The sequence below is a fragment of the Heptranchias perlo genome, chromosome 3, assembly GCF_035084215.1.
Source record: "Heptranchias perlo isolate sHepPer1 chromosome 3, sHepPer1.hap1, whole genome shotgun sequence".
Classification (NCBI taxonomy): Eukaryota; Metazoa; Chordata; class Chondrichthyes; order Hexanchiformes; family Hexanchidae; genus Heptranchias; species Heptranchias perlo.
The window spans coordinates 120,114,492-120,130,314 of record NC_090327.1 but is presented as its reverse complement, the minus strand read 5'-3'; the positions used below and the strand labels follow the sequence as shown (position 1 = coordinate 120,130,314).

Genomic DNA, 15,823 nt, shown 5'->3' with positions numbered 1-15,823 from the left:
CCATTCTAATTTTCTAAACTGTTCAGAACACTGATAACTACATGTACAAGATTATACTTCTGATCTTTTGAACAAAAATGACCCAGGATCATTTCACAAGACAATAATCATTTCAAAATAATTTTATTGAAACAAAGATTTCTTAACATACCATGGAAAAGACAGAAGGAGTGAGCAGAAAAGCTGCTTGTGAATCACGTTTAGGAACATAAAAAATAAGACAATAAACGTATCAAAAAAATTGTCACAAAAGCTTGTCACAAAAATAAAACTATGTGCAGCTTCAACTGGGCACAGGTGCCACTCTGACGATTGACTTAATCCATGTTCTGAAACAGCAAAGAAATGGCAATGTAATTTGGTCCTCCCAAACTCAAAGACTGGCATGCTGAGAAAGAAAGGTCCTTATCCTCTGCAAAAGCTCCTTCTTCACACTGTCTGGCACTAGGGCTGAAAGAAAGAAAGACACCAAGAACAGATTCAACGGGATCTTAACACAACCACAAAATGCTGGAAGCATGCAACATATCCGGCAGCATCTGTGGGGAGAACAAATATCGATGTTTCGGGTATAGACCCGTCCTCGGGACTGGAAGATATTACAGATGAACATTTAAAAGAGGAACAGCATAAGCAAAAGGGGGAAGGAGAGGTAAAAATACCGAGCGCACACGCAGGTGTACTGGGCCATCTGTATGGGATTCAAATTGCATTTGCATGAAGACCAGATGCAGGAATAAAAAGCCTCTAAAGCAGCTATGGAAAAAAGTTATACATAAACAGATATGGGAAACTTTGATATATTTCTTTCCTACTCCCCAATATATCAATATTAAACAAATTGAGCATAATGCACTGCAGTCAAAATTCCACCCCAGAATCATTAGTCTGTATTAGAAAAGTACATAAATTTCAAACATCTACATTAAAGATATATGTTGTGACATTTAAATAAAGCAGCAATTCAGATTGCCAGTGCATTACATTTTTCTCAGAGAGACAAACTACACTACTTGAGTGCAAGGCAATTTCCTATAAAATACATTTACTATAAAGCTTATCCCATTTTAAAACTGCAAGCATTTACACATCAGATCAAGGGAACACAAAAAGGGAATGAAAGGAGGTTATAGGGTTTTTTTATACAGACCAGTAGGGAATGGAGCACATGGAGAGGTGAGCAGAGCAGTCATGTGGGGAATGCAGCATATGGCCAAGGAGCAGAGTGAGTGGCTGAAGTATCTGGAGTGTAAATGGAGAGGGCTGTAAGGGCCGAGTTGAAGCAGGGGCTGGAATAGGACCAGCTTCTTCTTACCCGGCAACTGGGAGCAGCCAGTCTGAGGTCTGGGGTGGAGGAGAGCGAGAGCAAGGGCTCTCTTGGAGCTGAGGACCATACCGGAATGGAGGCTTGGGGCTGAGGTTGGGATGGAAGCCGATGAGTGAGGCAGGGTTAATCCACATAATATCTAGGTGTGTAGTATTACTTAAGGAAAGGAGATCCAAAAATAAAACCACCATACTCTGCTTCCACTGCCACTTGTAAATTTACCCCCCGCCCCCCTACCCATTGAGCCTGGCAGACAGAGTTATACCACGGTCATTATTCTCCCTCCCTTCCTCAAATCTATCTGGGAATGGCTAAAATGTTTGGAAATTACAACAGGAGTGCTGGATGGTGAGGTGGGGAAAAATAAAATAAAATCAACAGGAGTTGCCAAAGGTAGAAAGAATCAGACAAGAGTGTAGGCTGAATGAAGACCAACAGTGATTGAAAGAACTTAGGAAAGTATTTTTCTCTAACAGTTGTGCTCAGAGAAAGTGAAGTGTTTGTTTTTTTGCCTATCAGATCTCGCACTGAATCTTAGTACAGCTGTGATTGACATTTTGCTGTCTTGACTAAAAACTATTTATTACATCTTATTCTTGATCAGTTTGTAACATCGAAAGGAAACTTTATCTCTTCTAACCCTCGTAGGCCCACTGTTATAGATGCTAAATGTATTTTGTTTTGTTGAAAAGCATCAACTGCTATCTTCCTACTCTTTTAGTTGTCCTTTGTTCTAGTTCCTTGTCAAAACTGTCTCAAAGTTCTGTGATTACTCCTTTCCACATCTCTGTCCTGATGGTTCAGCTGCTGGCTTTCGGAGGAGAAAGCTCATCATTTGGCACACTTTTCTTCCCGAATTCTAATCTTGACTATCGCTGCAGAGGGCCTTCCCCTTTCAGATTGTTCTGTTCAATCACTATGATCAAAATCATGTTTGTCATCTTCACGTCAGTCAGATCCTTTGCTCTTTTGGACTCCAGTAAGACTTTTGGCTCCCATACCAAACCTTACATTGTCCTTAAGATATGTGCTTCCATATTTGCCTGCCCTCTGACATCTCTTTAGTCTCCTAATCCTACTCCACCATTTTATGCCTTTGGAAATTTGCTTGTGTTCACCCTACTCAAGGAATATGTTCCTCTTACCCTTCTTACTACTGCTTTATTTATATAGTTATATCAAAGTTTATAGTTAACTCTAAAATTATCTTAAAAGCTCTGAACCAATCCTGATCACCTGTATGGTTTCCAGTGCGACTCTGTTGAGCACTGATGGAACTCAGCTCGTGGAACATTATGGCACATAAAAGACATGGTATTAAAGGGCCTGTAGCTGCACAGATAAAGGGATGGCCAAGATAGAAAGCAGAGTAAGGATAAATGAATGTTTTGCAGATTAGCATAGCAATGGTATTCCCCAGGGATTTATTGGGACCTCTATTGTTTCCATTTATATAAATAATTTAGACATAGGCACAAGAGCAATGATGTTGAACTTTACTAGTTTCTACCAAATATGGGGTCATGGCAAACTAAGGAGGATTGTAGGAGGTCACAGGCAGGTTAACAGAGTTGGCAGATAGGTGACAGATGCGGTTCAATCCAGTGAAATATGAAGTTGTACATAGAGGAAAAAAGTGCAATGAAGCATATTCTAAATGGCAGATTCTGAGCAGTCAGCATCAGGCCACAGGCACAAGTTTACGAACTCTAAGGTAGGTGAGGCTATGGACATCATCCATTTTGCAGCTGGAGCTGGGAGGTCTCAGCAATAAGTGTCCAGCAGCATCATTCAACTTGAAGACCAAGACCGTGAGCACAAGGTACTCAAAGATAAATAAAAATAAGCAAGTTTCAGAACAGAAAATGACACACAAAATCATAGAATGGTTACAGCACAGAAGGCGGCCATTCGGTCCATTGAGTCCGTGCCGGCTCTCTGCAAGAGCAATCCAGCTAGTCCCACACCCTCGCCCTATCCCCGTAGACCTGCAAATTTTTTCTTTCAAGCCTTTATCCAATTCCCTTTGGAAAGCCACGATGAAATCTGCCTCCACCACCCTTTCAGGCAGTGCATTCCAGATCATAACAACTCACTGCATAAAAAAAGTTTCTCCTCTTGTCGCCTTTGGTTCTTTTGCCAATCACCCTAAATCAGTGTCCTCTGGTTCTCGACCCTTCCGCCAATGGGAACAGTTTCTCTCTCTCTACTGTGTCTGGACCCCTCATGATTTTGAGCACCTCTATTAAATCTCCTCTCAACCTTCTCTGCTCTAAGAACAACCCCAGCTTCTTCAGTTTATTCACATAACTGAAGTCCCTCAACCCTGGAACCATTCTGGTAAATCTTTTCTGCACCCTCTCCAAGGCCTTCACATCCTTCCTAAAGTGTGGTGCTCATAATTGGACACAATACTCCAGTTGTGGCTGAACCAGTGTTTTATAATAACTGATATATAACCAATATGCAACATTTTGTTTTGATTAGGGTTGTAGAACAAGAATGTATGATTGCACTAGTTTATTTTGTTATTGTAGAGGCTGACTAAAATAATATCCTGCTCGCCCATCACCCCATCCTTGCTGACTTATAGGTTCTCGGGGTCTCAATGCCTCCAATTTAAAATTCTTATCCTCATGTTTAAATCCCTTCATGGCATCACCCGCCCTCTCTTTATTCTCCTCCAACCCTACAACCCCTGCCAGAATGCTGCCTTCCTCGAACTTTGGTCTCTTGTGCATCCTCCGTCCCCCTCAACCCTCCATTGGCAGCTGATCCTTCAGCCATCCCAGCCCTACGCACCGGAACTCTCTCCCTAAACCTCTCCTCCTAAAAACCCACCTCTTTGATGGAGCTTTTGGTCACCCCATCTAATACCTTGTTCTTTGGCTCGGTGTCCATTAAAAAGGTGCTACATAAATGCAAGTTGTTGTTACTGATATATTCCATTCTTTATTCCAAATTGAATTTGCAAAGCTGATGAAAACAATTACATTTGACGCAGAGGGATAACATAGCGAGGAGTGTGAAGTATTAGCCCACCCAATACACGTTACACCCTAGATTTCGCTAGCCTTATAGGAAATGCAGCTGTGCTCATTTTTGCCTCTCATGGAGACCTGCCACTTCAAGTCTCTTCTTACATGTAGGAACTGCACCAGTGATCTAGTTTATGAGTGAATCCCAGAGCAGCTCCACAGACTAAACTAAAAATTGGTGCTGGAGATTGGCACACAAGGTTGATAAATTTACCATCCTCCCGCTGTATACCCCACATGAATTAACACATATACATACCTCTCCCTTTTGGAGTAATTTCTGCCACCAAATCGTCAACTGTAACATGTTCCAATCCTTTTTCCCTGATTACATCTACAAGAAATGTGGAAAGCAAATTCAAAACCAGGACAGAAAACAACCTTCAAACATTTACATCAAAATTAAGATGTAACAAGCTCTCTAAATATTCATTTCAAAACTTCAAATTATGATATTTGAGATTCATTGAGTTAATGGGAATTACTTTACATGATGGACGACATTACATTTTTACTCTATTGTTTTCAGTTTTTAAAACCATCTGAGATTATCCCTTTCTGTATTTTCTTTAAATCACAGAAATTTCAGCATTATTGATTATATACATTAAATGGATACAAAACATCAGAACTTAATACCACAAGCAAACTATAAATTCGTACCCCAATGAATACCTACAATTGGTTCAACAAACATGTCTCCAGAACTTCAACCATAAATGTCCATGCCCACACACATCAGAGAACAATGTGCAGGGGTGGTACTCCAGGGCACTGGATAGCACAGAATTGGAACATCTGGGATTTGGGTTTAAATCTAGCCTAGTCGGATGGAATCATAATCCTGCTCTGCCAACTACAGGGATCTTAACTGAAATGAGTTTGGGCAGTCTCAATCCTGCCCTTAATAGAGATATTCACGGGACAAAATTAGTTAGCACCAAATTAGCGAGTGCTCTCGGAAACCAGAAAGATGGCTTGGTGCAAGAAATTGAAAGCTTCACTCTTCATCTGGCCTATTCAACATTTCATGCCGACTTTGAATACAAATGGTGTTGCATTCTTTAGCAACAATGCCTCTCGCCTGGATAAGCAAAAAGATTATTTGAAAATGGCTAGTGACTAGGTATGAATAACACCGCAAGGTTGAAATCCAATGGCCAGCTTTCTGTCTTCTACAAATTTCTACACCATAACGTTGCAGCATCTTGGGGTTTACTGGTTTTGCCTGAGCCTAATTTTGTAAATTTATTATATTTCTCACATTTAATGCAGCACTTTTTTGACTTAACATTTAAAACCAAGCAATCACGAAATCGAGACTACTGCCACAGCCATTTAGAATGAATGGTCTGTTTGCTTCCCCACCAGGGACCCAGCTATCAGACTATTTACTTCAACGTGTTACATTAGTCAGTGTGCTAGACTAGTTTTCATTCATTGTGCCCAGTAGGGGGCTTGGCTGAACAAGATGCACAGGTGCTGAAAACTCCCACGTCAAGAGGGTGCATTTCATTCAAGGTGATAACATTGATTAACAGCTTGGTGGCCCAGTCCTTGGAACAGAGAGTTTGGGGGTGGGGGGTGGGGGGTGGGTCACAAAACTGTCTTTATTTCTCATGCTCTCCATGGGCAAGTCTGAGAAAGTCTGACACACACATCAGGCTGACATATGAATGGGCACTGCCTGCAGCAGAGGAAGATATGCCCAGTTATTTTAGGGGCAGTTATCTTGAAAGTGAGAGTTTTTCTTGAACAGTGGCACAGTTGCATATTATATGTTCATGCTATGATGAACTTGTTGAATCTGAAAACTATATTCCATACATTCATCTATTTGAAGTAAAATCAGTCAGTTTGCTGGTTCACAATTGTGCCTCATTTCATTACAGTGCTTTTCAGCCTGACTTCTGTAAAGACAGGAGAGTGTACGAAGCAGCACGTGAGAAACTACAGTTTCCAGTACACATGAAAAGGGGTCTTTGTTACAATCCCCAAGGTCACTCCATCGTTTAACACCGTATGCAAGCCGAATCATGAGGGACATGGGTCGCTTACGGGAGTGACCAGTGATTCTGAACCCAAAAGAATATCTAGCACAAACCTGTGAAATTTGCAACAATCGCTTTACATCACACTTTAACGATACCAAAATTGGCAAATTCAAACTGGTTTATATTGAAGGCTTGCTGGAAGAGGCTGCTTCTGCATGTGTATATACATTGTCCTCAGCAGCTATTGAACTCTGCTAACCAAGTTAGAGATCCTCTATAAAGTAACAGATATTTTACTTTGAGATCCTATCAGACAGGTGTCAAACAGCGTGAACTTTCAGATGCAGTTGTTATTCCTGGAAGCAGGTATGAAATAAAACTCCTAGTTAAAAAAACACAGACCCGGGGGGGGGGAAAGGAAAAAAAAAATTCATACTCTGTCTGCCTGGAAGAAACTGATTAAAAACTTGCTCACCTGCCCAGACCAGCTATATCTGAACAGCAGCCCTCAGTTCAGTTCACTCAGATCAACCCCATTTCCCAGTCACTGCAGTGAGCGCAAAGATGTGTGCTTATGTAAGTGCTTGACAGCTATGGCTCCATTTTGTTGGGGTTGTCCTTAGACAGCTTAATTAGGCTAGCTCAATGCCAATGGGACTAAATATCTCCAAGTGTTGCTGCAGGGAGGAGGGCGCCGAGACAACACAGGTAGCCCAATCAACTGAAAATGCATTGAAATATTATATAGTAATTTCATCCTCTGTGTTGATAAACAATGTCCTGTGATGCTCACCGGTTGAAAAAGGCTTCAAATGAGCCAGAGGACACCGCACAATCTCACTCCAAGGTCACCTGGGCGTGCACTAGAGCTCAGAAAAAGGGCAACTAGCCGAAGCAATGGTTCCTGGTGATCCAAGGCATCCTGGTCCTGTGCTCCATCCCTTCCCCAACAATTCTTAAACCCCCTTCAGAGAGACTGCAAGTTAAGAGTTGAAATGTGGGCAGATTTGTGATGTGAAGTGAACCTACACCCACTAGGGAAGGAGTTGAAGCTACCCAAGCTTATTTTACAGAAGTCGAACCCACGTTAGTGGTAAAATGCCAATATTATGGCCCAGGCCATCCTTTTCTTTCAGAAAGAACCTGTTTCTCCATTTCCTCGGTTACCTCATTATTCCACCTAATGTAGATGGATTTTGCATCCATCACTGGCCAATTAAAGTTTATTATCTTTAGCTTCCCAGTATTCCCTTTTCTAAAAAAAACTAGTTAAGTTTAAGGATAATCACTTGGGCTGCACCCAAATTACACGGAAGCTGAACTTTTTTTTTTATTATTCAGACTATCAGAACCCTCTCCCGCACAAAATGATGTGAAACCAGTGAAAGATCCCAATGCTCATCCTTAGTCAGTCAATCAGCCTATAGTTACTTTTGCCCCAGTTGCAGGTGACAATTTGGAACATTTCTCTCCAGTTCATATCTTCCAAGTTGCAATTGAATGGTCTCCATCAACACGTGATCAGCCCTCTTTCCCCAACGAAAGTTTACCTTTACAATGTGCTTTCAACTGATCTTTCCATCCACATTCAGTAAGTTTTGCGCGAAGCAACTCCTTCAGACTGTGAAATAAAGACAAGACCAGAATGAAATAGAATTAGAAATTCCAGTACATTTTTGGTAAAAAGATGGAAACCACCTTACCGTTCTCGCTCGCCGGTTTCTATCAACTTCTGGTTTATAGTTGCTCGTAGTTGTGCGTCTTTATTCATTTCAGAAACCTAGTAACTGAAACAGCATGTAGGTATGAGCATTTATAAATATGAAAAGAGGCCTTTTATTGATAAAACTAGCATTTCCCCCAACACATGTTAAAACAACTCATCAGCTGACCTTTTAGCACATTTGAATGTTTCACATTTGGTTCGCATTTAGGGTGGGAAGGCAGAAACTGATAAACGTGGGAAACCCCAAGTGCACAAAACAAAGGACTTCTGTGAAATGAATAAAGCACAGAACTCTTTGATGTGAAGCCATTTTTCACAAGCGCTTTGGAGATCACCAGCACATTCAGATTTTATACACTACAGTTTCTTGTTTAAACAAAATGAGTATCTTGAATGGGCAGATTGGTACATGGGATAGGAGATAAACATTGATCTAGCAGTGAGTCAATATCAATATATTTTCTCAGTTTGGAAAAATCCCCATTTCCAATCTGTTTCTAGGTCTCAAAGTAATTGTTGGCCTCTCGTTGTCCTTTCAATGTCCTTCTTTCATTATTACTTCATGGCAGCATACTACATCAGGCATGGTGTATCCAGGATACAGTATCTAGCAGAGGGGGAATTTAGAGAGAAGAGAGAGGTTGTGACTGATGGCTGTGCTGCTTTGAAATATTTTGATATAAAATGGAAAGCAATCAAAGAATATAAAAGCTTTTAGCCCCTGACTCCACACCCCCCACCACCCTGGGCTGCTTGCTTAGGCTGGACCAGATGCAATGCAATCGCCGTGCTTGGTCCCACCCAGAGCTGAATTTCAAGTCCCTTATCTCATCAGTCGCCAAGATTGCTTACTTCCACTTCCGTAACATTACTCACCCCAGCTGCCACTGAAAACCTTATCCATGCTTGTTACATCCAGATTCGACTTCTCCAATGTCATCCTCCTGAGTTCCACCTTACACAAACTACAACATGCATCTCTAATAAAAATTACTCTTCAAATAATTGCGTCAATAACTTGATTAGCTGTCTCTAATCTTCCCTATTACATATACATACTGTAGTTAGAAAGACAATTATGTAATGAAAAGGAGCTCCATTTACAGCTACAAGATTTTAAGCAAGGCACTTTCAATTCACTGGATACTGCTGGACACTGTTGTATAAGTGACCCCTAGTGACTATAAGGATATTTTGCAGTAACTTGTACCTAATTAACATTACAGTGAGTGAGATTTAATATCACACTCCCTCACTTGTAAATAAGAACTCACTGAACAGGGCTCCACTTTTATCAAAAGCCTAGAAGGAACTGTACTTCATTCTTTCTCCATACTCTAAACCATTCAGGCAACAACCCTGTAATCAACTTTCATTGCTCCTCCATCACTGCTAAAATCAAATTCTTCTGTTAAATAGTTCTGAAAATCTCAGTGCAGAGGCAGTATTACAATCAAAGCTACCACTGAGAAATTTTGCAGTTACATTAACTGTAGTGTTCTTCCACGTTTGAATGGCACCCCACGACTCTGCCTTGCATCTTGACACTAGGATTTAAACAGCACTCAACGAAAGTGCATCACTGGCTAATCACGACCAGCTAGGGCATCTCTCTACCATACATTTCCTTTGCTAAAAGGAATCAATAGCAGAACAAAGACAGGGAAAAGCCAAAAAGAGACAATTGCTCAAACCAAAAGCAAAATACTGCAGATGCAGGAAATCTGAAATAAACACAGAAAATGCTGGAGAAGTTCAGCAAGTCAGGCAGCATCTGTGAAGAAATAGAGTTAACATTTCAGGTCGAAGACCTTTCGTCAGAACTGGAAGATCCCTCCTTCCTCCTACCCAGGCCGGCCCCTCCCGCCCTCCCTCCTTCCTTCCTCCTACCCAGGCCGGCCGGCCCTTCCTTCCTCCTACCCAGGCCGGCCGGCCCTCCCTCCCTCCTACCCAGGCCGGCCGGCCCTCCCAGGCCCCTCCCCTCCTCCTACCCAGGCCGGCCGGCCCTCCCTCCCTCCTCTCCTCCTACCCAGGCCGGCCGGCCCTCCCTCCCTCCTCTCCTCCTACCCAGGCCGGCCGGCCCTCCCTCCCTCCCTCCTCTCACCCAGGCCGGCCGGCCGGCCGGCCCTCCCTCCCTCCCTCCTCTCCTCTCCCTCCCTCCCTCCCTCCCTCCTCTCCTCCTACCCAGGCCGGCCGGCCCTCCCTCCTCTCCTCCTACCCAGGCCGGCCGGCCGGCCCTCCCTCCCTCCCTCCCTCCTCTCCTCCTACCCAGGCCGGCCGGCCCTCCCTCCCTCCTCTCCTCCTACCCTGGCCGGCCGGCCCTCCCTCCCTCCTCTCCTCCTACCCTGGCCGGCCGGCCCTCCCTCCCTCCTCTCCTCCTACCCAGGCAGGCCGGCCGGCCCTCCCTCCCTCCCTCCTCTCCTCCTACCCAGGCCGGCCGGCACTCCCTCCCTCCCTCCCTCCTCTCCTCTCCTCCTACCCAGGCAGGCCGGCCGGCCCTCCCTCCCTCCCTCCTCTCCTCTCCTCCCCTCCTACCCAGGCCGGCCGGCCCTCCCTCCCTCCCTCCCTCCCTCCTCTCCTCTCCTCTCCTCTCCTCTCCTCTCCTCTCCCCTCCTACCCAGGCCGGCCGCCGGCCCTCCCCTCCTCTCCTCTCCTCTCCTCTCCTCTCCCCTCCTACCAGGCCGGCCGGCCCTCCCTCCCTCCTCTCCTCCTACCCAGGCCGGCCGGGCCTCCCTCCCTCCCTCCTCTCCTCCCCTCCTACCCAGGCCGGCCGGCCCTCCCTCCCTCCTCTCCTCTCCTCTCCTCTCCTCTCCTCTCCTCTCCTCCCCTCCTACCCAGGCCGGCCGGCCCTCCCTCCTCTCCTCTCCTCTCCTCTCCTCCCCTCCTACCCAGGCCGGCCGGCCCTCCCTCCCTCCTCTCCTCTCCTCTCCTCCCCTCCCCTCCTACCCAGGCCGGCCGGCCCTCCCTCCCTCCCTCCTCTCCTCTCCTCTCACCCAGGCCGGCCGGCCCTCCCTCCTCCCTCCTCTCCTCCTCCTCACCCAGGCCGGCCGGCCCTCCCTCCCTCCTCTCCTCTCCTCTCCTCTCCTCTCCTCTCACCAGGCCGGCCGGCCCTCCCTCCCTCCCTTCCCTCCTCCTACCCAGGCCGGCCGGCCCTCCCTCCTCTCCCCCTACCCAGGCCGGCCCTCCTCTCCTCCTACCCAGGCCGGCCCTCCTCTCCTCCTACCCAGGCCGGCCCTCCTCTCCTCCTACCCAGGCCGGCCCTCCTCTCCTCCTACCCAGGCCGGCCCTCCTCTCCTCCTACCCAGGCCGGCCCTCCCTCCTCTCCTCATACCAGTACGGCCCTCCCTCCCTCCCTCCTCTCCTCATACCCAGGCCGGCCCTCCCTCCTCTCCTCCTCTCCTCATACCCAGGCCGGCCCTCCCTCCTCTCCTCCTACCCAGGCAGGCAGGCAGGCCGGCCGGCCGGCCCTCCCTCCCTCCTCTCCTACTACCCAGGCCGGCCGCCCTCCCTCCTCTCCTACTACCCAGGCCGGCCGGCCCTCCCTCCTCTCCTACTACCCAGGCCGGCTGGCCCTCCCTCCTCTCCTACTACCCAGGCCGGCTGGCCCTCCTCTCCAGGCCTGCCCCCCCCCCCCCCCCCCCCTCATACCCAGGCTGGCCGGCCCTCCCTCCCTCCCTCCTTCCTCATACCCAGGCCGGCCCGTCCTCCCTCCCTCCTTCCTCATACCCAGGCGGCCGTCCTCCCTCCCTCCCCATACCCAGGCCGGCCCGCCCTCCTCCCCATACCCAGCCGGCCCGCCCTCCCTCCCCATACCCAGGCCGGCCCGCCCTCCCTCCCCATACCCAGGCCGGCCCGCCCTCCCTCCCTCCTCATACCCAGGCCCTCCCTCCCTCCTCATACCCAGGCCCTCCCTCCCTCCTCATACCCAGGCCCTCCCTCCCTCCTCATACCCAGGCCCTCCCTCCCTCCTCATACCCAGGCCTCCCTCCCTCCTCATACCCAGGCCCTCCCTCCCTCCTCATACCCAGGCCGGCCCGCCCTCCCTCCTCATACCCAGGCCGCCCGCCCTCCCTCCCTCCCTCTTCTCATACCCAGGCCGGCCCGCCCTCCCTCCCTCTTCTCATACCCAGGCCGGCCCGCCCTCCCTCCCTCCCTCTTCTCATACCCAGGCCGGCCCGCCCTCCCTCCCTCCCTCTTCTCATACCCAGGCCGGCCCGCCCTCCCTCCCTCTTCTCATACCCAGGCCGGCCCGCCCTCCCTCTTCTCATACCCAGGCCGGCCCGCCCTCCCTCTTCTCATACCCAGGCCGGCCCGCCCTCCCTCCCTCCCTCCCTCCCTCTTCTCATACCCAGGCCGGCCCGCCCTCCCTCCCTCCCCTCCCTCCCTCCCTCCCTCCCCTCCCTCCCTCCCTCCCTCCCCTCCCTCTTCTCATACCCAGGCCGGCCCGCCCTCCCTCCCTCCCCTCCCCTCCCTCTTCTCATACCCAGGCCGGCCCGCCTCCCTCCCTCCCCTCCCTCTTCTCATACCCAGCCGGCCCGCCCTCCCTCCCCTCCCTCTTCTCATACCCAGGCGGCCCGCCCTCCCTCCCTCCCTCTTCTCATACCCAGGCCGGCCCGCCCTCCCTCTTCTCATACCCAGGCCGGCCCACCCTCCCTCCCTCCCTCCCCTCCCTCTTCTCATACCCAGGCCGGCCCGCCCTCCCTCCCTCCCCTCCCTCTTCTCATACCCAGGCCGGCCCGCCCTCCCTCCCTCCCCTCCCTCTTCTCATACCCAGGCCGGCCCGCCCTCCCCTCCCTCTTCTCATACCCAGGCCGGCCCGCCCTCCCTCTTCTCATACCCAGGCCGGCCCGCCCTCCCTCCCTCCCCTCCCTCTTCTCATACCCAGGCCGGCCCGCCCTCCCTCCTCTCATACCCAGGCCGGCCCGCCCTCCCTCCTCTCATACCCAGGCCGGCCCGCCCTCCCTCCTCTCATACCCAGGCCGGCCCTCTTCCCTTCCCTCCCCTCCCTCTTCTCATACCCAGGCCGGCCCTCTTCCCTCCCCTCCCTCTTCCCTCCCCTCCCTCTTCTCATACCCAGGCCGGCCCTCTTCCCTCCCCTCCCTCTTCTCATACCCAGGCCGGCCCTCTTCCCTCCCCTCCCTCTTCTCATACCCAGGCCGGCCCTCTTCCCTCCCCTCCCTCTCCTCTCTCATACCCAGGCCGGCCCTCTTCCCTCCCCTCCCTCATACCCAGGCCGGCCCTCTTCCCTCCCCTCCCTCATACCCAGGCCGGCCCTCTTCCCTCCCCTCCCTCATACCCAGGCCGGCCCTCTTCCCTTCCCTCCCTCTTCTCATACCCAGGCCGGCCCTCTTCCCTCCCCTCCCTCATACCCAGGCCGGCCCTCTTCCCTCCCCTCCCTCATACCCAGGCCGGCCCTCTTCCCTCCCCTCCCCTCCCTCTTCTCATACCCAGGCCGGCCCTCTTCCCTCCCCTCCCCTCCCTCCCTCATACCCAGGCCGGCCCTCTTCCCTTCCCTTCCCTCCCTCTTCTCATACCCAGGCCGGCCCTCTTCCCTTCCCTCCCCTCCCCTCCCTCTTCTCATACCCAGGCCGGCCCGCCCTCCCTCCCTCCCTCCCCTCCTCCCTCTTCTCATACCCAGGCCGCCCGCCCTCCCTCCCCTCCCTCTTCTCATACCCAGGCCGGCCCGCCCTCCCTCCCTCCCTCTTCTCATACCAGGCCGGCCCGCCCTCCCTCCCTCCCTCTTCTCATACCCAGGCCGGCCCGCCCTCCTCCCTCCCCTCCCTCTTCTCATACCCAGGCCGGCCCGCCCTCCCTCTTCTCATACCCAGGCCGGCCCGCCTCCCCTCCCTCCCCTCCCTCTTCTCATACCCAGGCCGGCCCGCCCTCCCTCTTCTCATACCCAGGCCGGCCCGCCTCCCTTCCTCCCCTCCCTCTTCTCATACCCAGGCCGGCCCGCCCTCCCCTCCTCTTCTCATACCCAGGCCGGCCCGCCCTCCCTCTTCTCATACCCAGGCCGGCCCGCCCTCCCCTCCCTCTTCTCATACCCAGGCGGCCCGCCCTCCCTCTTCTCATACCCAGGCCGGCCCGCCCTCCCTCCCTCCCCTCCCTCTTCTCATACCCAGGCCGGCCCGCCCTCCCTCCTCTCATACCCAGGCCGGCCCGCCCTCCCTCCTCTCATACCCAGGCCGGCCCGCCCTCCCTCCTCTCATACCCAGGCCGGCCCGCCCTCCCTCCTCTCATACCCAGGCCGGCCCGCCCTCCCTCCTCTCATACCCAGGCCGGCCCGCCCTCCCTCCTCTCATACCCAGGCCGGCCCGCCCTCCCTCTTCTCATACCCAGGCCGGCCCGCCCTCCCTCCCTCCCCTCCCTCTTCTCATACCCAGGCCGGCCCTCTTCCCTTCCCTCCCCTCCCTCTTCTCATACCCAGGCCGGCCCTCTTCCCTCCCCTCCCTCCCCTCCCTCTTCTCATACCCAGGCCGGCCCTCTTCCCTCCCCTCCCTCTTCTCATACCCAGGCCGGCCCTCTTCCCTCCCTCCCTCTTCTCATACCCAGGCCGGCTCTCTTCCCTCCCCTCCCTCTTCTCATACCCAGGCCGGCCCTCTTCCCTCCCCTCCCTCTTCTCATACCCAGGCCGGCCCTCTTCCCTCCCCTCCCTCTTCTCATACCCAGGCCGGCCCTCTTCCCTCCCCTCCCTCTTCTCATACCCAGGCCGGCCCTCTTCCCTCCCCTCCCTCTTCTCATACCCAGGCCGGCCCTCTTCCCTCCCCTCCCTCTTCTCATACCCAGGCCGGCCCTCTTCCCTCCCCTCCCTCATACCCAGGCCGGCCCTCTTCCCTCCCCTCCCTCATACCCAGGCCGGCCCTCTTCCCTCCCCTCCTCATACCCAGGCCGGCCCTCTTCCCTTCCCTCCCTCTCTCATACCCAGGCCGGCCCTCTTCCCTCCCCTCCCTCATACCCAGGCCGGCCCTCTTCCCTCCCCTCCCTCATACCCAGGCCGGCCCTCTTCCCTCCCCTCCCCTCCCTCTTCTCATACCCAGGCCGGCCCTCTTCCCTCCCCTCCCCTCCCTCTTCTCATACCCAGGCCGGCCCTCTTCCCTTCCCTTCCCTCCCTCCCTCTCTCATACCCAGGCCGGCCCTCTTCCCTTCCCTCCCCTCCCCTCCCTCTTCTCATACCCAGGCCGGCCCTCTCTTCCCCCCCCGCCCCCCACCAACGACTCCCCGGCGGCTCAGTCCGGGAGCTGGCCTCACGGCCGCCGACCCTCCTCACCTGGGCCTCGCCCCGAACTCTCCTCACAACAAACGGAGCGCTTCAGGCCGGATCCAAGGAGACGGCGCACAGCAACACCCGTCCCCCGACCAGCCGCAGCTCCACAAACTAATCCCCCGGCCCAAACAACCGTTATTTAACCTATTACTGGACTAAAAAAACACATTTAAAACGAGAAAGTGAAAATAAAAAAAAACGGAATTCTTTAAACTTTTGATCAAAAAGTGTCGTGAATTATAAGGGGATTAAAACATGTGCGCTCATCTTAATCTTCCCGGATCACAAACCCAAACTACAACAAATCCATAACTTAAAAACAAAATTAAACCGATGTTAATATCCCAGAAATTATTTTTAAATCAGCACTAATTAGGTGAAATAAACCGTTCGGTTGACCTGCAGCCAATAAATAAACAAATAGGATCCGACCTGATCCAGCCGCCGAACTACAACTCCCGGCAGGCTGTGCCC

At 51.7% G+C, this 15,823-nt stretch overlaps 1 protein-coding gene across 3 annotated transcripts; it reads right to left on the bottom strand.

The window, feature by feature from the left end:
- Positions 1-106: 106 nt before the first annotated feature.
- Positions 107-15,805, bottom strand: eny2 (ENY2 transcription and export complex 2 subunit). Of its 3 annotated transcripts, none has more exons than XM_067981806.1 (5): positions 15,782-15,805; positions 8,063-8,146; positions 7,910-7,980; positions 4,625-4,699; positions 107-450 (listed from the first exon to the last, which is right to left on the bottom strand). In XM_067981806.1, the coding sequence occupies exons 2-5, from the start codon at positions 8,128-8,130 to the stop codon at positions 374-376; spliced, it is 291 nt and encodes a 96-aa protein (XP_067837907.1). In that variant the 5' UTR covers positions 8,131-8,146; positions 15,782-15,805; the 3' UTR covers positions 107-373. The 3 variants fall into 3 exon arrangements, with proteins under 3 accessions (XP_067837907.1, XP_067837893.1, XP_067837899.1); XM_067981792.1 differs by lacking the exon at positions 15,782-15,805 and adding an exon at positions 15,353-15,478; XM_067981798.1 differs by lacking the exon at positions 15,782-15,805 and adding an exon at positions 8,962-9,069.
- Positions 15,806-15,823: the final 18 nt, after the last annotated feature.